Below are 23,723 nucleotides of genomic sequence, written 5' to 3'. Positions count from 1 at the left end.
CCCATAGTGCACAGAGCCATTTGAACCATTTTTTTGACTGTTCCTATTCACGAAACTCCCAAAACACGACAGAGAAATTAATGCTCGGTCACTACTATTTATACCCGGTTTAACACATTTACATCCTTGTTTCATATTTAATAAGTTTCGTCTGTAGTGGTTTCAGTACTCGCCGACACAGACATTATCTTTAATAAATCGATACCTAATTCTATACAAGTATAAAACATGACACGTAATGGTTTCTCTTCATTACATAAAGTTCACACAATCATTGTCCATGCAGAAATAAAATTATAATCATCCAGTTCAATTTTTTTTTATCACATATAATATGTGTTTTGCCAGGAGACGTTACAGTAGGGAGCTTACTCTGATCCTTGTCGAAACGCCATTCATTGAGTGATGTGGAAATTCAATCACCTGCTGCATGTATGACGCCTGTCGCAATTTAGAAATCCTATGGAGCTGGTTGATGTAAGTGTTTTGATGTGATATGTCTTTGAAAAGTGTTTTACTAGAAACACCTGATTTGTGATTCACCGCACTCGTAGACAGAATGATTTCGATATCTTGGAAGAAACGCTAACATTTTAACGTGTAACGGCCGGCGTTCCGACATGTGCGTAGAAAATGAAATGGTTGCGAGGATGATCAGTATAGATTCTTCGATATTTCGTGGAGAAAAAAATGTAATTTCAATACATCAATGTGCATGCTCAGTCACGAGGGTACGAAAGATTTAATGTGTTGACTATGTGCAATCATAGCGATGATGTAGATATTGTTATTACAAAGCCAGATTTGTTACAGAATCGCAGGTGTCATGAGGAGGAAGTGTTTCTGATACTTCGCTCATTCTCGAATGCCAGCAGATTGGTGCTCCAATTGTAATACACTGAAGAGCCAAAGAAACTGGTACAGAGATGTGTATTCAAATACAGGATACTGTATGTAAACAGGCAGAATACGGCGCTGCTGTCGGCAACGCCTATATAATACAAAAAGTGTCTGACGCAGTTGTTAGATCCGTTACTGCTGCTACAATGGCAGGTTATCAAGATTTAAGTGCATTTGAACGTAATGTTACAGTCGGCGTACGAGCAATGGGATGCAGCATCTCCGAGGTAGCGATGAAGTGGGGCTTTCCCGTACTACCACTTCTCGAGTGTACCGTGAATGTCAGGAACCTGGTAAAAAATCAAATCTCCGACATCGCTATGTCCGCAAAATGATCCTGCAAGAACGGGACTAACGACGACTGAAGAACATAGTTTAACGTAACAGAAGCGCAATCCTTCCGCAAATTGCTGCAGATTTCAATGCTGGGCTGTCAACAAGTGTCAACGTGCGAATGAGTCAATGAAACATACTCGAAATGGGCTTACTGAGTCGAAGGCCTATTGGTGTACCCTTGATGACTGCACGACAAAAAGCTTTTCGCCTCGTCTGGGCCCGTGAACACCGACATTGGACTGTCGATGACTGGAAAGATGTTGCCTGTTCGCACGAGTCATGTTTCAAATTTTATCGAGCGGATGGACGTGTCCAGATAAGGAGACAACCTCATGAATCCATGGACCCTGCAAGTCAGCAGGGGACGGTTCAAGCTTCTGGAGGCTCTGTAATTTTGTGGGGCGTGTGCATTTGGAGTGATAAGGGACCCCTGATACGTCTAGATACGATTCTGACAGGTGACACGTACGATGGGCTTGCACAATTCCAGCAGGTCAATGCGACACCCCACACGTCCAGAATTGCTACAGAGTGGCTCCAAGAACACTTTTCTGAGTTTAAACACTTCCACTGGTCACCAATCTCCCCAGACACGAACATTATTGAGCATATCTGGGATGCCTGGCAACGTGCTGTTCAGAAGAGATTTCCAGCCACACGTAGCCTCACGGAATTATGGACAGCCCTGCAGAAGTCATGGTGCATTTCCCTCCAGCACTACTTCAGACAGGACCGAACGAGGTGGCGCAGTGGTTAGCACACTGCACTCGCATTCGGGAGAACGACGGTTAAATCCCGCGTCCGGCCATCCTGATTCAAGTTTTCCGTGATTTCCCTAAATCACTTCAGGTAAATGCCGGGATGGTTCCTTTGAAAGCGCACGGCTGATTTCCCTTCCCATCCTTCCCTAATCCGATGAAACCGTTGACCTCACTGTTTGGTCTCCTCCCCCAAACAACCCAACCCCAACGCAACTACTTCAGACAGTAGTCGAGTCCATACCACGCCGTGTCGCGGCACTTCTGCGTGCCTTCGGGGTCCTACACGATACTAGGGAGGTGTACCAGTTTCTTTGGCTCTTCAGTGTGTTTAAGTCAATAGGAGCACAGTATTCTGGGACTGCGTGGTCTCTTGGTTTGAGGCGCGGGTGTTGCAACCGGAAGTACCCGTTTGAGGTGGGAATTTCAAAGCAAAGGACGCCGTCACCAACAATGGGGACCTCGCCTGCAAGGTGACCTGTTGGCCGGATGGCCACAAGACTGTAGCTTGGATCCACTGTTGCGAGCAGAGAAGCCCTCTGGACGTTCAGTACGCATCCTGTAATTTCGGTATTCATTGAGTATCTCTGTACGGCCAGTACGCTGATTCCGCGAGATGTGAGCGTAATATTGATAGCTGGCTTCCCTCGCGGTGCGGTGCTGTGTCACAGGCCCGAGCCCGATGCGGCTTCCAGCGGACTGCGTGTGTCTCTTGACCGGCTTGCAGTGCGGAAGTGGACACAGGTGCATGGCGCAGCCCAGCGGAGGGCGTGTGCGTGTATATGAAGACGCAGTCAAATTGTTTAGATATGCATTCAGAAGAGGTTGGGTAATGATTGGAAAACTGTCCGGATTTCGATATCGCAGTCGAGCTGTAGGTGTTGCAGGGAGGAAAGGTGAAAAATCAGCACAATAGGTTAAAGGGAGATGTCAAGAGGATTTCTGGATAGCGCAATTGGACCGTAAGTGGTGCAGGGATAGGGGGGAGGGGGGGGGGGGGAGCTGGGGGATGGGGAAAAACAGCGGTAAGGATTTCTCGGAGAGATGAATTATCATAATTCAAGGGAGGGGAAGCGGATCTCAACTGAACTGGAAGTGTGAGGGAGAAAGGCTTTCGACAGAATTTCTCTGGACGGAGGTTACAAATCAAGGGTAGGGAATGAGACGGGAGGGTTTATTTTAGTGATCCAGGCAGGAAGGCTGTCGGCGAGATCAAAGAGTTTCTCAGTAGGATGGAAGGGGATCATAAATCAGTTAATTCCCAGGGGGTCATAAATCAATCAAGTTTGCCCCTGAACGTATGCATGCCCATAATGTATGCAATGTGCAGTAACAGAACGTGCTGTCACCACCCTGGCCAAACTACTTCTGTTTTCGGCATATGGTGCACAGTATGTTTCATATGAGTGTCTGATGTCCTTTTCTCAAAGTAGTTCATACTGGTCGAGCTTAGCATATAAAAATGGTTCAAATGGCTCTGAGCACTATGGTACTGAACATCTGAGGTCATTAGTCCCCTAGAACTTAGAACTACTTAAACTTAACTAACGTAAGGACATCACACACATCCATGCCCGAGGCAGGATTCGAACCGGCGACCGTAGCGGTCGCGCGGTTCCAGACTGAAGCGCCTAGAACCGCTCGGCCACACCGGCCGGCCTTAGAATATAATCTAAGTTTTTACAACAGAAGGATATCGCTTATATTAGTCTGTAATACTGTGCACACCTTCTTTTAACCTTAAGTATAACTGAATTTCGTTCTTGTCCGTTATAGCGAGAGATCTTCAATTAATGTGAGATACCTAAGGGGCTATTTCACATCATATTACCTGTAGGACCGAATAGGAGTTGCATCAGGGCTTGGAAACTTCTTTATTTTGAGGAGCATTATTGATTTTAAGTACAGAGAATATTTAGCTTAGTATCATACTCTCTAGAACAAAAAATATAAAAATAAAGAATATAAAAAAACACAAAAAGGAATGAATTATCGGACTGGGACGGAAATCGATAGACGCAATGTTGACGTACAGGCAAACAAATTACTGCAGTTTCAGAAGAATTGGATGATATATTCAAGAGTAAGAGCTTGACAAATTGAGCAACTCAGTAGCGCACTGGTCCACCTCTGGCCCTGGCAAGCAGGTATTCGACTTTGCGTTGATTTCCAGAATTGTTGGATGACCTCCTGAGGGATATCATACAAAATTATGCCGGATTAAATCGTGAAAATGTTAGGCTGATTAGAGCGTCCTGTCCGCAATGCTCCAAACATTCTCAGTGGGGGGAGAGATGCGAAAACCTTGCTGGCCAAGGTAGGGTTTGGCAAGGACAAAGGCAGGCAATAGAAACTCGCGCTGTGTGCGGTTGGATTATCTTGCTGAAATGTATGCTCATGGTGGTTTGGCATGAAGGGAACAAAACGGGGCGTGGAATATCGTCAACATACCACTGTGCTGCAAGGGTGACGCGGATGACAACCAAAGGGGTCGCGCTATCAAATGAAATGGCACTGTGGACCATCACTTCCGGTTGTCAGGCACCGTGATAGTCCGGCTGGTATCTCACGTTGTCCAGAGTGTCTCCAGGCAGGTTTTTGGCATGGAACCTCATTGACTGGAGTAGAAGTGTTTCAGTGATGAGTCCCGCTTCGAACTGAATCCCAGTGACGGACACGGTATTGACTTGCTCAATATGTAAAGCCCTTTCTCATGAACATGTCATCCAGTTTTTCTGTAATTGCAGTCACTTGTTTTTCTGTACAAATACGCCACATCTACTGATATCTGTTCCACTCGGATAATTCCTTCGTGGTGCATCGTATCTTTTTCCCAAGTGTCAATTTCTTACTTTTTGCGGCCATCATGCAGTTGAACTGTTGTAGGGACGTCATGCGTGAATATAAAGGGTATTACAAAAAGGTACGGCCAAACTTTCAGGAAACATTTCTCACACACAAAGAAAGAAAATATGTTATGTGGACATGTGTCTGGAAACGCTTACTTGCCATGTTAGAGCTCATTTTATTACTTCTCTTCAAATCACATTAATCATGGAATGGAAACACACAGCAACAGAACGTACCAGCGTGACTTCAAACACTTTGTTACAGGAAATGTTCAAAATGTCCTCCGTTAGCGAGGATACTTGCATCCACCCTCCGTTGCATGGAATCCCTGATGCGCTAATGCAGCCCTGGAGAGTGGCGTATTGTATCACAGCCGTCCACAATACGAGCACGAAGAGTCTCTACATTTGGTACCGGGTCTGTGTAGACAAGAGCTTTCAGATGCCCCCATAAATGAAAGTCAAGAGGGTTGAGGTCAGGAGAGCGTGGAGGCCATGGAATTGATCCGCCTCTACCAATCCGTGGGTCACCGAATCCGTTGTTGAGGAGCGTACGAACACTTCGACTGAAATGTGCAGGAGCTCCATCGTGCATGAACCACATGTTGTGTCGTACTTGTAAAGGCACATGTTCTAGCAGCACAGGTAGAGTATCCCGTATGAAATCATGATAACGTGCTCCATAGAGCGTAGGTGGAAGAACATGGGGCCCAATCAAGACATCACCAACAATGCCTGCCCAAAAGTTTACAGAAAATCTGTGTTGATGAAGTGACTGCACAATTGCGTGCGGATTCTCGTCAGCCCACACATGTTGATTGTGAAAATTTACAATTTGATCACGTTGGAATGAAGCCTCATCCGCAAAAAGAACATTTGCACTGAAATGAGGATTGACACATTGTTGGATGAACCATTCGCAGAAGTGTACCCATGGAGCCCAATCAGTTGCTGATAGTGCCTGCACGCGCTGTACATGGTACGGAAACAACTGGTTCTCCCGTAGCACTCTCCATACAGTGACGTGGTCAACGTTACCTTGTACAGCAGCAACTTCTCTGACGCTGAGATTAGTGTTATCGTCAACTGCTCGAAGAATTGCCTCGTCCATTGCAGGTGTCCTCGTCGTTCTAGGTCTTCCCCAGTCGCGAATCATAGGCTGGAATGTTCCGTGCTCCCTAAGACGCCGATCAATTGCTTCGAACGTCTTCTTGTCGGCTACCTTCGTTCTGGAAATCTGTCGCGATGCAAACATACCGGGCCACGGCTATTGCCATTTGCTAATCCATACATCAAATGGGCATCTGCCAACTCCGCATTTGTAAACATTGCACTGACTGCAAAACCACGTTCGTGATGAACACTAACCTGTTGATGCTACGTACTGATGTGCTTGATGCTAGTACTGTAGAGCAATGAGTCGCATGTCAACACAAGCACCGAAGTCAACATCACCTTCCTTCAATTGGGCCAACTGGCGGTGAATCGAGGAAGTACAGTACATACTGACGAAACTAAAATGAGCTCTAACATGGAAATTAAGCGTTTCCGGACACATGTCCACATAACATCTTTTCTTTATTTGTGTGTGAGGAATGTTTCCTGAAAGTTTGGCCGTACCTTTTTGTAACACCCTGTATATTCGAATGTAGTATTTAATATTGCGGCAAGAATTTCAGTAAACTCCTGCTACTATCAACAAAATATGGCATAACGTAGAAGACAAAATGGTTCAAATGGCTCTGAGCACTATGGGACTCAACTGCTGAGGTCATTAGTCCCCTAGAACTTAGAACTAGTTAAACCTAACTAACCTAAGGACATCACAAACATCCATGCCCGAGGCAGGAGTCGAACCTGCGACCGTAGCGGTCTTGCGGTTCCAGACTGCAGCGCCTTTAACCGCATGACGTAGAAGACAGTTTAGCTATAAATTGCACAAGGGTGTTAAAATCCCTTCGTTAAGGAATACTCTTAAAGAGATCTGTCTGGTTCCCTCGCCAGGTCTGACATGGCTTCCCCTGGTGGGCAACTACAGGGGACGTCCGCCGTCTGAGCGAGAAGTTGGGATCGCAGCGCGAGGCGTTCACGTATCTCGCCCAGAGGTACGGGTCGCCCCTGCTGGGCCTTCGTCCGGGGGGCGACCTGATCGTCATCGTCTCCACCAGGAGCCTCATAAGCGAGATCCTCACGCGACCCCAATTTGAAGGACGACCCCAGAACGTCTCCGCGTACCTACGCAACCTGGTGCAGCGAAGAGGTGAGTTGCACTGCTGTAAATGTAATTTAGCATTTATACAGGAAGTTGCAAGTGAGGCGATCAATCTAATAATCGACTTCTCTGTAGCCACAAGCACACATTCTGAGACTAAAACTAACACCGCCCTAACAGCGATCTGCGATACAGAAATGAAAGACATAGATGTATAATCAAGTGGTCACAGCAAAAACGGAAAACAAAAACTAAAGCGTCTCAGTGGATTAGTACGTGTAGTCAAAAAGATCTGAGGTTAGATTCTTTTGCATTGTTTTCTGTTACTTATCGCTTATTCCACTTTTAGCACTGATTTATTAATGTAAACATACGAAGCTGCTCTGTAGTACGGGGTCCACATTAAACTGGACAAGTTAGCTCTGACGTCAGAGGAAGGCAAGTCTACACCAGAGACAAAAGGACCAGGACTGCTAAAGTGTCAGCACCAACCCTCAGGAGGAGGATACTTTACTTTTTTACGTCAAAATGCTCAAATATGTAGCATTTGTTTCAAAAACCAAATATTTAAACGTCTCTTCCTCTTTGTATGAAAATGACAATCATTTATGAGTCACTGCTAATTAAGTGGCAGTAAAATACAGTTTGACAAAGACACAACTTTTTCTCATGTTAGGAAGGAAAATATGCAGACTGAAGTGACGAATTAAAATTTGCGCCAGCGCCGATTCGAACCCAGGTCTTCTACTCACTAGACAGATGCACTGACCTCTATGCCACCCTGGCACAGTCTCTTTGCACAACTGACGGACTACCGATGCACGCCTCCCTCCTTATTCCAATTTCCCATTCACGCTCCAGTCCACTTGGTATTCCCTCTAAACTCGAACAGTTTTGCAGAGGCTGTCCAACTGCACTGTCCAACTGAACTGCAAAAGCACCTCAGCATTGAACTACACGGGGGATCCTGCCTGAAACTCAGGTGTAAGTGCTTTAATGAAATGGAATAGTATGGTTGAAGAGACCTTTCAAGTCTGAGGTGCAAATCCAATAAAGTTGAAAAGCCTCTGCAGTGCCGTTCCTGTTTAGGGGGAATACCAAGTGGGCTAAGGCGTGAATTGGAATTTCAACTGAGGACGGAGGCGTGAAAGCGAGATCCGTGCAGTTGTAGAAAGCCATTGTACCAAGGTGACATAGTAGCTAGCGCATCTGCCTAGTGAGCAGGCGATGGGGGTTCGAATCCTGTCCTTGATACAAATTTTCATTCGTCGCTTCAGTCTGCATTTATACTTCATAGAAGTTTGAGAATTAAAAAAGGGGCTCTGGAACGATATAGTGTCATTTGCTATATTGAATTATTATTAATTTATTTTGCCTGATTTCCGCGACAGTATTCCTGTGACTTTAAATTAAAGCGTGGTCTTCACACCTCTTCATGCTTTTCTAACAGTCTCATCATTTTCAAAAACAAATTCTACTTATGCCTCGCTTTTTATACAGTTCGCTCGAAAAGTAAATGTCCTAGTGGTATTGAATGAAATGCCATGGTCGTTGATGTTACGAAATGAAATAGTCTACAACTTCTCATCCAACGTGGCCACTGCACGCAAAGGACAACGCCGACGAAGTAAAGCAAAACTCGGTAATGTATCAGGTTATACTGTACTAATTTTTTATTTCATCTGCTAACCAGAGGACGGGGACAAAGTTCTAAAAAATCCCAAACTAAACAAAGCTATTAAATGCGAACCACCAAAAAAGCGTAAGCCGCTAGTGATCCTGTATGATGTGCCACTTGCGCTAAAGGAATGTGACAAATGGCTCTGAGCACTATGGGACTTAACATCTGAGGTCATCAGTCCCCTAGAACTTAGAACTACTTAAGCCTAACTAACCTAAGGACATCACACACATCCATGCCCGAGGCACGATTCGAACCTGCGACCGTAGCGATCGCGCGGTCCCAGACTGAAGCGCCTAGAACCACTCGGGCACTCCGGCCGGCGAATGTGACATATACGAGACTATTTACAAACACAATTTTGACAACGTGGAATGGGAAACCTTTAAAAATGACTTTAAGTTTCGTTTCAAAACGGGACCACGCGCAAACTCACAACTATGCGGAGAATATACACTGGATTTCAAGCCATTAATGTTAGAGACAATTTAGTAGTCCCCCGACGCCACAACTGTGGTAACTTGGACCACGTGCATAAGCATTGCGAAAGAAAGCCGGTCTGCTCCAGGTGTGGGGCGGAGGATCACATCAGAAAAAATTGCAGTAAAACCGGGGTTTGCATTCCGCGCACAAAAAGAGGAAGGAAGTCGTGCAATACCACCAGAAGGAACTGCCCTACTCACAGGATGTTAGAGCAAAGACTAATTGCTCGAATAGACTATGGCTGAGGCTATATCTGCACACAGGAAGCCGAAGAGGAAGTCCCCGAGCAAGAGGTTGAGGGATGCAATGAGGGCGTATAAATTTAGAGAATTTATTCAAAAATTCACAAAGTTCCAATCTCACGCAATAGTGATGAAAGACGTGTGCATTCAAACAGCCCTCTGTGGTCAGGAAAATGCTCCCTCGCCTCCCGAAGATCAACTACGGCCACAAAGGCATCCTGTGGTAGGGAGTTCACCAATGCAAGAGAGCAAAGAAAGAAGTACTAAAGAACATGTCCAGAGCAATGTTGTAAACAGCACAAGCTCACCTGCACGCTCACCACCTCAGAGAGGAATCGGAATTGATCCTGCAAGAATACACCCCAACCTGGAGCACACTCGGCAATTATCTCGTCTAGAGGAGCCGGCTGTCCACACCACAGCCTTAAGGCATGTGGTGCGTTTCGGCCACGAATTCATCACCTTCCCGGTAGTGGAGGCTGTAGGTAGAATTCAGCTTAAGACAACAAATCTCCATACTGACTTTGGGGCGCTGTGGCACATGGTTAAAAAAATGTCTCAAAGACGTAACGAAAAATTTGATCTTGATGAACTGTACAACCAATCTGTCATCACTAACGAAGGAGCAGCCCACGATTGGTCTAAGAATTGGCCAGAGTCACACATCCATACAGATTTTCCACGTGAGCCGTTTAAACGTGGGACAGATTAACAGTCACAATAGTAAATTAGTCCTGCAGGAACTCTGAAATGTGGTGGAGGAGAAGAGTCCGGACATGCTCTGTCTGCAGGAGCCGTACTCCCAAGCTGGGCGGATCCCTTCATGACTGCCAATTGACAAGTGATTTACTGTGGAGCAGAACCAAAGGCCGCAGTCATAATCACCAACAGAGCCTTAAGAACCACAGTCCTCGCGCAGTTTTCCAATGGCCACTGCAATGTCGTGGAGCTACAATCAGCAGCAGGAGTGTTATACGTCATCAACATGTACTTCCAATATGGAAGAGGAATAGATGAATTCTTGGATAAGTTAACACAAGTAGCCACGGCATTGCAGGGGGGTAAATTTATCATGACTGCAGACATAAATGCAAAGTCCCCCCTGTGGTTCAGTGGCACTCAAGACGACTGAGGGGAAATGGCAGAGGAAACGATCATGGCACTGCAACTTGTGGTCGCCAAAAGGTAAGGGTACCCCCCACCTATTCTGGCGGAGGGGGGGGGGGGGGGGGGAAGGTACAAACAACAAACATTGATGTTACTTTAGTAACGCCAAATCTTGTCAGAAAAATCACAGGCTGGAAAGTATGGGACAGGATAACGACAACACAATCTAATAACCTTTACTACAGGGGACAGGGAGTGCTACTGGGACATAGCGTGAGAGATACAGCTTAATTATAATAAGACAAACTGAGACCGCTTAGCGACGGAGTGCGACATCCCAATATTGCCAGATGGTGATGAAAACGTGGAGGAATACGCTGAAGAACTGGCACAAGCAATTACCAGGGCAGTACGCGCAGCTGTACCAACCAGGAGGAGAGCTGTCGCAACCTCCCCCACACCATGGTCGGCCGAACTCGGACAGATGCGCCAGGCTGTAAGGAGGGCGAGGAGGTATTAGCAGCAGAGTGTTGTCTGGGGAGAAAAGCAACGATGGCTGCAAGTCTATAGAGAGAGCAAAGACTAATTTCAACAGGAGCTCAGGGCAGTCAGGATGAGAAGTTGGGGAAACTATGTGCAAAGCCAACTGGCTACAGACCCTTGGGGTGCCCCTTACAAACTTGTACAGGAAAAAATAAGATCACCTACAGTGTTATCCAGCATCAGGGATGGGGACCGGATGATGGACACTTGGCGGGAAACCGCCAAGGTCCTCCTTCGGGTCCTGTTGCCTGAAGAGGAAGAGGATTCAGAAGAACAAAAAAGAATCAGAAGGGAAGACCGAAGGGCCTATGAGATCAACAATATGATCTACCCTTTCTCTGAAGAAGAAGTAGCTGCCCAAATCAAGGCCCTTAAGAGGGGTATGGCTCCTGGCCCAGACGGCATTATAGCGGAGGTGGTACAATTCCTCGCCTCCCAGCTGGTGGCACCTCTCACTAAGTTGTACAACGGGTGTCTACGACTCGAGAAATTCCCAGCAATTTGGAAAAAAAGCAATAATCAAAATCGGTCTGGGAAAAGATCCCACAGAAATTAAGTCATACAGACCCATCTGTTTATTGGACTTACTGGGCAAACTTTTTGAGAGGTTGCTAGCAGACAGTCTGACAGAACACCGTGTACTGTGCGGGATGAGTGACAGACAATTCTGACGTATTTGCCCTGGCTGCCGATGTCTGTGACTCTGCCCCGCACAACTATGTCGTCGGCATCATGGTGGACATCAGCGCCTTTGACAACCTGTGGTGGCCCTCACTCTTCTCCTGCTTGTGGGAGAAGGATTGTCCAGGGCCGCTATATGGCTGTCTGAGGAGCTTGAAGATGGGGAGGTCTGGCTATCGGCTCCTAGCGGAAACGTCAGTAAGAAAGTAACCAAGGGATGTCCTCAGGGCTCTGTCCTGGGACTTCTCTTTTGGGACATCAATATGGAACCACTTCTGGAAGACCTAAAGAGCAGTGACGACGTGCTGGTTGGCGGACGGAGCCGCGACGACTTAGAGCTCAAAGTAGAGAGAGCCATAACTATTCTGAGTGAGTGCATTTATGATAGTACTGGGAATAATAGCTGAGGAGACTGCTGCAGAGCTATATCTCAGAGCCCAAAGCAACCAGGAGGTGCCAATTCTCAGCTAGCGAAATGGTCGAGTGGTGAAATCGGTTCAGACACATGCCCAAGCTTCCAAATTTATGTTTCTGTAAACGTATACGCATGAATGTGGAAATAATGGTATGAATCCAGGTGTTGAGTAGAACTGTTATATTCATTCTACGCACAATATTTCGATTACGGACACAGTCATTTTCGTCAGGTGTTGCGAGTTGCACTGCTATGTGTACTCTCTGAAATTAAAACATCGCTCAGAAGTACACCATTGACGCTGGGGAAACCTGAGAGGTCAAGTGCTTCGATGTTCCTTTTGAAAAAGATACGATCGTTCTCGCTCCCCATCCTTGATGTAGCCGAGTTTGTTGGCCATTTGTCAACCAACCTCTTGTCTATGACAACAGTTCGGCAAACATTACAGCATATGGCACTTCTAAGGTGAATTCATACATATAATCAGTATGAATTTATGAAGATGACTGGAATTTACTGTAGAGTTTGGAAACTGAAATGCTATTGGTTGCCGATTGTTAACTTTCGCCAATGAATCTGGCTTCCTGGCCTACAGGGTGGAAGGATGTCAGCTTGTCCCGATACAACATTCAGAGATAGACACTGTGCTATTGTTGGAGGAGGCGGTGTGTACAAGATTATGATCTGGGGAATATTTATGGGACGTTTTCATGTGTCATTATAGGAAACATAGCGGTCGTATGTTGGTAAATGAAAGAAAATTTCAGAGAAAAGGGAACTAGCTATATGCTAACCAGGATCTCAGAAAGTGCCACGCAAAGAATGAGTTTGAAATACTAAAGCAATGTGTAGAAGGGCTATGTATAGAAAAGAAATATGAAGAGGGTATTGTGGAAAAAGAAGAGGAATGGCATGAAACTAAAATGGGATAAGCAACACTTCAAGTAGAATTTGATTAAACACTGAAAGACCTGCGTGGAAACAAGGGACCTGACATACTCGATGTTCCTGCAGAATTATTGAGGTCAGTTGTAAGATTTGTCATAATAAAACATAATACTCTCAAGAAAAACATAGGTCCTACTAATTTCAATGCCGAAGAAGGCACTTGCTAAAAATATGAGCGTTACCGAATAGTCGGTTTAATAAGTTCTCAGTGCAAACTTCTAAAACCACTTCGCTACCGAAGAATCTAACGACTGGTAGAAGCAACCTAAGGGAAGATCACTTACGGATTCCGGAGAAATATAGCAACTGATAAAAAGTAAAGCTACATTTATTGCAATTGTAAAGTAAGGTTTTTTTACAATGTTGATAGGAATACACTCTCTTAGATTCAGAAGTTATCATGGATGGAAGGCGGAGGTGGTGGGGAGGGGGCAAAATTATCTACATTATGTACAGAATCTACGCTGTAGTAATAAGAAAGAAGGAAGGACGATTAGAGTTTAACTTCTTGTCTGCGACGAGGTTATTAGAGACGAAACACACGCTCAGGCGACCGAGCCTTTTGAGGAAACGAGTCTGGCGTTGGCATTAAGTGATTTAGAGAAATCCTGGAACACCTAAATCTTCACGGGTGCAGTGGATTTTGGACCACCATCCTCCCAAAATTCGGTCAGTGCCTTATCGCTGCACCATATCACTATGTTTGCATTTATGATGATCGGTCTGGCGTTTGGTTGGTTCATTTCGACAAAGGGACCAAACAACGAGGTCATCGGTCCCAGCGTATTGGGGTAGGATGTGGAAGGAAGTCAGCCACGCCCTTTCAAAGGAACCATCCCGGCATTTGCCTAGAGTGATTGAGGGAAACAATGGAAAAACCTAAATCAGGATGGCCGGACATGGGTTTGAACCTTCGTCCTCCCCAATGGGTTCAAATGGTTCAAATGGCTCTAAGCACTATGGAACTGAACATCTGAGGTCATCAGTCCCCTAGATTTAGAAATACCTAAACCTAATTAACCTAAGGACATCACACACATCCATGCCCGAGGCAGGATTCGAACTTGCGACCTTAGCAGCAGCGCGGTTCCGGACTGAAGCGCCTAGAACCGCTAGGCCACAGCGGCCGGCTCCCGAATGGGAGTCCACTGTGCTAACCACAGCAACACCCCGCTCGGTATGACGACCGAAAGACGTGAAAGGAAGGGCGTAGTGGAGAACGAAGTGAGTTGTGGTTGTAGCCAATCCGCCATGTTAACAATCAGCTCATACGCTGTCCTGGTGAAAAGCCTGAATAACCATCTTTTGCAGTGCCGACCGCTGGAGCCATGCCGACTACAGTGCCTTGGCCAGCTGTGCTAGGGTTCTGGGCTGAGAATCCATAACGCGAGTTGCCCAATTGAGGAGGTTCCACAGATTCTCAACTGTGTTTGAATCCGGGGAATTTCATGACCAGGTGAGTACGCTAAACCCATCCTGGTGCTCTTCGAACAACGCACGTACGCTGCGAGCCGTGTGACGTGTTGTATTGTCCTGTTGGTAGATATCATCGTGCCGAGGAAATAACAGAATGCACGTGGGTGTGGACATGGTCCCCAAAGATATACGCATACTTGTGTTGATAGTTAGTGTCTTCCAGAACGCCGAGATCACCCAGGGAATGCAATGAAAGCATTCCCCAGACCATAACTCTTCCGACGATTGTTGCAGGGTGTATGCTTTCAGACGTTTCGCGCTCTAATACGCTAACGGCCATCTGTCTGATGGAGCTTAAAACGCGATTCATCTGAAGAAGTCAGCTGTCGGCACTCAGTGGACGTCCAATTGAGGTACTGGCTTGTAAATTCTAGACTTCGTCGACGTCAAACAACAGCCAGCAGGGGTGCATGTACAAGGCGCCTACTGCCGAGGCCTGCACACAGCACCGTCCGCTAAACGGTCGTTGAGGAGACATGGAACCCAAGGATAATGCATACATGTGCTGATCCTTTGTACCTTCTAGAATGACGATATCACCCAGAGAATGCCACGAAAACATTCCCCATGGTACACCACAGTTACCTCGGCGCCGATTTTGGATAGCGCCATTTTGCCACGCACAGTATAGCTTAACTACGGAGGCACGAGAACGGTTTGAAACATTTGTCGTATCAGAAATGCTTCCAACCTTGGTCCGAAAGCCAATGATCATGACCTTTTGGACGTCAGATAATTCGCTCCATTTCCGCATTACGACAACGACAGCACTGTTTACCGCGTCCCTCGACGTGCTTCATATACCCTCCATTGTTAATGCTGCCACATGCCCTCTGCGAATGGTTATTGCACGTTGACGTCGAACATAGGTGGTGGTCACATTGCTGTGAATGGACTTTGTATAACAAGCACGAAAGGAAACTAAGCAGTAATTTGGGAGAAAATTAATGATCATTGCGAAGGAACAAAGTCGTTAAGATTTGCTGACGACATTGTAAAACCGTTAGTCGGCAAAGATCTCGTTAGATAATGCTAAGGCAAACTTCCCCGAAAAAATATACGAGGGCATGCTGAAAAGTAATGTCTCCGAATTTTTTATACTGTCCTCAGTATTGAAATGAAGTATGTCATGTCACCGGCCACTCCATGGATGGTTATTAAGGCGGTTTTCCATCTGCCTCGGCGAATGCGGGCTGGTTCCCCTTATTCCACCTCAGTTACACTATGTCGGCGATTGCTGCGCAAACACTATCTCCCCGTACGAGTACACCATCATTCCTCTACAGCGCAAACATTTGGGGTTACACTCATCAGGTGTGAGACGTTCCCACGGGGGTCCACTGGGGGCCAGACCGCACAATAATCCTTGGTTCGGTTTGGGGCGGCAGTGGAGTGTGTGCACTGCTGTAGCCTCTTGTGAGGTTGTGAGCCACTGAAGGCTACGGCGGGGACGGAGCCTCTCCGTAGTTTCTAAAAAAATGTGTCTGAGCACTATGGGACTTAACTTCTGAGGTCATCAGTCCCCTAGAACTTACAACTACTTAAACCTAACTAACCTAAGGACATCACACACATCCATGCCCGAGGCAGGATTCGAACCTGCGACCATAGCGGTCGCGCGGTCCCAGACTGTAGCGCCTAGAACCGCTCGGCCACCCCGGCCGGCCGTAGTTTCTAGGTCCCCAGTTCAATACAATAAAATACAAGACTATGTCGTGTCATCCATGTTACTACATTGACTTTCCCACTTCGCTGACGCCAATTACAACCCTCTGCCGCTAGAGCAGTGTCTCCTAGCCTTTCTTTTTCATTATCCCTAAGTGCAACCAGACATTAGAGAGTACCCCGCTCCCCCCTCCCCTTCTCTCCCGCTGCCGTCTGTTGACTCCCCCCTTCCGAAAGACTGTTCTTGGAACACTTTCATTTTTAAAATGATGAAATATGAATGGTATTTAGGCAGTGTGTGTGTGTGTGTGTGTGTGTGTGTGTGTGTGAATGAATAACGAAGGAATTCATGGTGCATCACATCTACTACCTACAACTCCTTCTCAGGTAAGAAAGCTAACTATACACAGTCAGGACCGGCACTAGTTACAAAACATACATCCCCTGCATTACTTCTCTCCACTGCGTCACTTGCTTGACCTTCACATAGCAAATCCGTTCAGAATCGAAGAAGTTCAGATGTGTGCACTAGACTTACTGCTCCTTACTTCTGAACTAGCAGAAACTGGACGACTTCAGGCTGTTAATGCTTCGTGCCTAACCACTCTAATAATAATAATACTGTGTAAAGCACTATAGTAATCCTTATGCAGTTAATGTTGAGTGGTGCAATCAATTAATTCATTTTTCTGTTTCGAAGCGAGTAGTGAAGCAATTTCTGGACTACTGCATTTACTATCCACAACTTGGAGAAGGTATTTTCTTGCGATATTCAGCATTTGTTACGTATGTGTCTCAAAAAATGGTTCAAATGGCTCTGAGCAATATGGGACATAACTTCTGAGGTCATCAGTCCCCTAGAACTACTTAAACCTAACTAACCTGAGGACAACACACACATCCATGCCCAAGGCAGGATTCGAACCTGCGACCGTACCGGTCACGCGGTTCAGGACTGAAGCGCCTAGAACCGTTCGGCCACAGTGGCCGGCTGACGTACTCGACAAAGCACAATACATGTGCTTAGTGAATGGATCTCCACCGCATTAATGGTACTAACTGAGAAAAAGTAATTACTGATAACTTATCTAATCAAAACTAGTCTTACAAAATTGCGATAACAGTAATGATCTTTTGAAAATATTTTAGTTTTGTGACCGTCATAAAATCGAATCGTTTAAGTTTTTACCCCACAAAAAATTTCATTTGGCCCCTCAGGGGCTAATTACCCCAGGTTGGGAACCACTGCGCTAGCGTGTAACATGGCGGTGTTCAACGTAACTACGTCGGCGTGTGGGAAATAGCGTTCTATAACCGAGTTCCTAACTGCAGAAAAGTTCGTTCTACACATGGAGCACCGTCTCCTTCCGCATTACAATGCCAGACCACAGACGTACGCTCCGACATCTGCAACAGTCCGACGCCTTGGATTCATCATCATCGACCGTTCTCCATACAGACCCGACATGGTCCCATCCGGCTTTCATCTGTTTCTAAAACGTACAAATATCTTCGAGGGCTTCGCTTTGTTAATGAGGAAGTGGTGTAAGCAGACGTGACATTGTTGCCTCGTCAACAAAGTCAAACATTAAACAGTGAAGGTGTCAACAAACTGGTCTCTCGTTGGGAGAAATATGTTCGTCGCCAGGTTAACCATGTTGAGAACGAAATTTTTCGATATAAAGAATAAAGATGTCGAATGGTGATACAGTGTACTTTGTGTAAAAAGTTGTAAGACTTTACAGACATTCAGATATTACTTTTGACTACGTCCTCGTAAATGTGTTAAAATTTGTAAAGATTCAAATGTAATAACTGAAACATCGGCGTCTTTCCCCACCTGAGCGAAGTTAGATAAGCCGGAGCTATTTACTTTTTAAGTATTATGTGGTGTTGTCAATGTTGTCACTTTCTGTGTGTTACAATTACCGTTACGTACGTCTAATTAGATGCGAATAGAGTGACGCTGAAATAACTATTCTATTTGGGAACTAATATCAGGCAATGACTGATATTAACGGAGTTGAGAAACGTTTTACGGGAATATTGTGAAGAATAGTGGACAGCATAACCTTTGGAATTTGATTCAAATATATCAAAAATTTTTACTGATGGAATCAGACAGTCGTCTTGTTTTGTGAGGTCAACTATTTACGGCATACCAGCTATTAGTTACATTATTAGTTAGTCGAGAGATAATTACTTTACTTAATATCAAAGATAGTCTTTGGAAGTTATCGATATTGAAGACGAAGTGTGATTGTTTTACAGTTACGAGACATTTGGTTGAACAGGTTCATCTGCCGCTCTCTTCTCGATTTGAAAAAGAAATCTGCTACTGAGTTAGAGTCTATTGAAAGGTTAATAATTAAATACTGGTAAATACATATGCCGCGCTAGTGACAGCGGGGTTTGAGGTGCCGTGTCACTGATTGCGCGGCCCCTCCCGCTGGTGGTTCGAGTCCTCCCTTGGTCTCAGGATGGATGTCCTCAGCAGTTTGGTCCCTTAGGAATTCACACACACATAAATATCTTCAGGTATACGAAACTGAGAAGCCTCTAATGAATGCGGGTCGCGACGTGGCGATACACGGCAATTCATTTAACATAAGGTGTTCGAATACAACAACCTTATCCAGCATATCTGAAGATCATAATTTCGTCGTGAACACCAAGAATTGGATATTAATGTGAGTTTCTTTATCATATATTTCTGCTTCAAGTTACACAACTACTATCATTACTGGTTTCGACTTCTTAGCATTTCTTCTGAACAGCAAGTCTTCGAAGTATAGGAAGTATGGAAGGCTGGTAATAAGTGCGGTATAAAATTTAGACTGTGATTAACAGCATCATTGGGTTCATTGCAAAGAAAACAAGGACAAAAAGAAGAATGTGAATCGAAAACGTTGATAAAAATAGAAATCGGACACAAATATCGGAGTAAATGCCCTGGATGTTTTGCTATCAAAATTGTAAACCTCCATAGCCTTGCACATGTGCAAAGGGACTCGTACAGGAAGCAGTAAATGATAACTTTGATTGCAAACACACAAGATAACTTTCCACATGTGTACCATTTTTATTTGCTTTGTACGGAAGGACGTGGAATGTTACATTTCTCATAGTAGCCATACATGATTAAGCCTAATTGTAAGTGCAGTACATGCACTATGGTTATAAACTGTGCCATTACATCTGTATGAAGATGTTTCTAACATCAGTTACAATGTTTCAAATTGTTCAGTATCATTTTTATTCATAATTACTTACGATGAAACTGAAATATCCTGTATTACACAATTCTCTCAATAAAATCACGGGTCATTTTTATAATACAACAGCCACAAGGGAACAAAGGATTCGTACAATCAAAAGCTTAACAAATCAAATTACAATTCCGTGAAATTAGCTGCTGTTAGTGTCTTTCTGCACCTGCCAGGGTAGCTGAGAGTGCTAACGTGCTGTTTCCTGCACTCGGGTAGGGGCGCCGGCCCCAGATCGAATTCGCCCGGTGGATTAACGACGAGGGCCGGTGAGCTGGCCGGTCTGGATGTGGTTTTTAGGCGGTTCTCCACATCCCAATAGGTGAATACCAGGCTGGTCCTCATGTTCCGCCTCAGTTACAAGGCTCATAGACATCTGCACACATTCGCGCTATTCCATGGATTACACTAGACACAGACAGTTGGGGTACACTAATTCCTTCCCGGGGGATACGGGGTGGTGACAGGAAGGGCATCCAGTCACCCTTTAGAATTAACATGCCACATCCGATTAACCTGCAGACCGCGCAAGTCGTGATAAATGCTTGGAAAGAGAGAGAGTGTCTTTCCACGTTAATATACAGTATTAGTAATGACTTTCTGAAACACTGGATTTCACTGCAGCAAAATAGTAAACTTGTACACATGTCAAGTAGGCTACCAACAGTAGTTCACTTGGGTACCTTATTTTCACAAATAAATGGTTTTGTAAATATAATAATTTATTTGTATAATTTGTGAAGGGTGAAATCCTTGGCACGATCCATGCAATGCAGTTTCATTCTTTCTCTAATATTTGCAAGTAGATCTTATAGCCTGCGTTGTCTCAGTCACGAGTTTCACTGTCTTTGCATTGTATGTAAGTACTAAACTTTTTAACTTGTTACCGTAGTAACCTACAAGACTTCTTTTCCTTGAACTACGTTTACAACATTTCCAGACTTCCGAAATTTGCACCTTCTGCTTGAGTGGAATTATTGAGTAGCTCAATCAGCCCTTCACAAATGAGCTTGAGAATAGCCTCTGTATTTAGGATGTGACATCACATATTCAACATTTGTTATCCAGTTTTGGGGTATTTCGTCACATTTGCGGCCCCATATGTCTTATATTAAATTACTTTTCTCAGCGTCATCTACGCCAACAGCCGTGTGTACGTGTTTTGACAGACCGGCCGACGATTAACCTTGTCGGAATGTCGGGCAGGTGGGACCACATGACTGCCGAAGCCTCCCACCACTTCACCTAACAAATTATGAGGTGTTTAGTGCTGTCTCACTGCATGCGGGATTCAATGGTGCTCTACAGAATGCGAAGCGGACGAAACTGTGACAGAGCTTCCGAAGAAATTTAAGGACTAGAGACATCTGTGGCACACTACATGCGACGAGTATAGCAATATAGATACAAGAAATGAAGCACTTCTTTAAAATGCATTCATAATGGTTTCGTGTGGCATATAGAGAGAATAAAAGTCAGTCCATCTTTTCTATTTCTGTTTTTAGGTTTTATTGCCGATACTTGTCGGAAACAAAATCTAGAGACCGACCTATCGACATTTAATGGACGTTAATCCAATAAACGCCCTTGCTTCATTGGTGTAAGTGTTACAAGAGGCCCATTCTATATCCAAGCGCTGTGCTATGAAGAGCAAAGTGCGATATTTTTCCATTTCTGTTACCAAATGCCACTAGATGATGTGCACCAGCACCACGTGTAGTCTGTCTTGTTCGAATGTGGAACGTTTTCTTTGACTTACCGGTCATCCTTTAGGCTACATATATAAATAAATAAATTATTAACGTTTGCCGGCCGCGGTGGTCTAGCGGTTCAGGCGCTCAGTCCGGAACCGCGCGACTGCTACGGTCGCAGGTTCGAATCCTACCTCGGGCATGGATGTGTGTGATGTCCTTAGGTTAGTTAGGTTTAAGTAGTTCTAAGTTCTAGGGGACTGATGACCAGAGATGTTACGTCCCATAGTGCTCAGAGCCATTTATTAACGTTTACGTGAACGTCTTTTGTTTTATGGTTCAAATGGCTCTGAGCACTATGGGACTTAACATCTGTGGTCATCAGTCCCCTAGAACTTAGAACTACTTAAACCTAACTAACCTAAGGACATCACACACATCCATGCCCGAGGCAGGAATCGAACCTGCGACCGTAGCAGTCTCGCGGTTCCGGACTGAGCACCTAGAACCGCTAGACCACCGCGGCCGGCTTTTGTTTTATCTATCTTGCTTCACCACGATGTGATTCCTCAGTCGAATAAAAACCACACTGCAGGTTTCAGGAATCATTTTAGTAGATAATTGTGGGAATACAACAGCACTGAATTTGGGGTCCTCTTATCTTCTGCCATTAAACAGAAGTCGTAATGTAGTTAGCAGCCTCTCCTTGAAGCTTACAGCCTCTCTTATGACTGTACTGTTTATCGTTAAGAATGGTCTGATGATGTTCAGCACTGCCGAAATGAATGTTTCATCCGTTGTTAGATAATTACGAAAATCTTCGGCTTCTAGCTCCTTAACGCTTCCAGACCTGAATTTTTTCTGGAGGAAGGAAAATTTTTCTTTATTTGGCTATGCTATTGGGTGATTTTTTAATTGTTTTTATGCAAGATTAAACAAAAATACTAACCCGTTTTCAAAACATACTTTGTGTATTTGGCTTAATTTTATGAAGTGAAATAACTAATTACGAAATAGTCTCTATTGTGACCCTCCAGGTTAGCCGAGATCGCTAATGCGCTGCTTCCTGGATTCAGATAGGCTCGCCGGCCCCGAATCGAATCCGCCTAGCACATTAACGACGAGGGCCTGGATGTGGTTTTTAGGTGGTTTTCCACATCCCACTGCGTAAATACTGGCTGGCCCCCACGTCCACCCTCAGTTACACGACTCTCAGACATTCCAAACGTTCGCACTATTTGATGGCTTACACTAGACGCAGACAGCTGGGGTACACTACTTCCGTCCCAGGGGGAGGGGGGGGGGGGTGCAAAGTGGCGACAGGAAGGGCATCCAACCACCCTCTGACGCGAACATTGCCACATACATAGTAACATGGCCCGCGTTGAAGTGGGACAAAGGCCCAAGGAAATGATGATGATGAAATATTCTCTATTGTGAAAAATAGTAAATCGATCATTCAATAGTTATCCTGCATAATAATAATAACCATATTAAATTTTACAGTGTAAGATAGTGAACCAACCACATCTATGTACTCTGGTGGTTATGAGATGCAGCGCATTGCTATATTGACTTGCTGATATTTTCATAGTGATGCTCAACAGTTGGCAGCACTTGCACATGATGAAAAGGTTAAACATTCACAAATGTGTACCTGAGGTTTCTATGGGGAAAAATACTTCTGTTGAAATTATGACACAGTAAAAGTTAGGATACACAATTGTAGTCAGAGGGACTGAAAGGGTTAATAATATAACGTAGATAAATTTCATTCATTGCATTAGCCACTTACGTGCCCACAGCTTTGTCTCAGCCTATTTTTTGTTTGACCTTGTTAACTGTAATATAGCCAGGGGAAATCCCCCGTTTTTGTTTCTGTGTAAAACCGAGCAGGACCTCATAAAATGAATTTAAGATTAACAGTCACAACAATAGCGACTGCGGCACTGTAATCGCTGAGTGCAGTCGGTCGGGACGTGTGTAGGCTGGCATGAAATTGATCAGGTGGTCTATCGGCCGATAGGGTTGGTGAGTCTGTAGGAGCCTTCAGTAAAAACGTTCTGCATCGGCAGGTGGCGCCTTACCTGGCGGGAATCGCGGAGGGCGCCTCAGCTGCCCCCACAGCCACACGACCAGGGCGACTGAGGCGAGCAGCAGGGGCAGCACCAGAGAAAGCATGTCGTCTCTTCCCATCGCCTGACGACCACTGGACTGACGCCGCGTCCAGCGACCGACAGCCAGTAGGCCCAGAGCCGCCGTGGTGGGCGGGGCAGGGAGGCGAGTGGAGCTCAGCTCACCCAATCCCGCTGCTGCACGGCTCGCCGACACTGCTGACGCACTCTTCGACGTTCGCGAAGACAGATGGCTCTTTCCCTCGTGTTATCCATATCTGTCAGCTCCAAAACAATGCCTAGTTTGCATGTCACTCTGACCACTTCCAATACAGGTGGAAAACTTCCATTTACGC

The 23,723-nt window shown here is 45.2% G+C and overlaps 1 protein-coding gene across 1 annotated transcript in view; it reads right to left on the bottom strand.

Annotated features, from left to right (window-relative positions):
• Positions 1–23,450, bottom strand: part of LOC124613501 (methyl farnesoate epoxidase-like) — a 164,712-nt gene extending 141,262 nt beyond the window's left edge. Inside the window, exon 1 of the mRNA XM_047142209.1 lies at positions 23,341–23,450. Coding sequence (XP_046998165.1) covers positions 23,341–23,449 — 109 coding nt within the window. The 5' untranslated portion in view covers position 23,450. The remainder of the gene's footprint in view (positions 1–23,340) is intronic.
• Between the last annotated feature and the right edge of the window lie 273 nt (positions 23,451–23,723).

The sequence above is a fragment of the Schistocerca americana genome, chromosome 4 (genome assembly GCF_021461395.2).
Source record: "Schistocerca americana isolate TAMUIC-IGC-003095 chromosome 4, iqSchAmer2.1, whole genome shotgun sequence".
Classification (NCBI taxonomy): Eukaryota; Metazoa; Arthropoda; class Insecta; order Orthoptera; family Acrididae; genus Schistocerca; species Schistocerca americana.
Note: the sequence above shows the minus strand (reverse complement) of the source record. Positions and strands in the feature narration are given on the sequence as shown.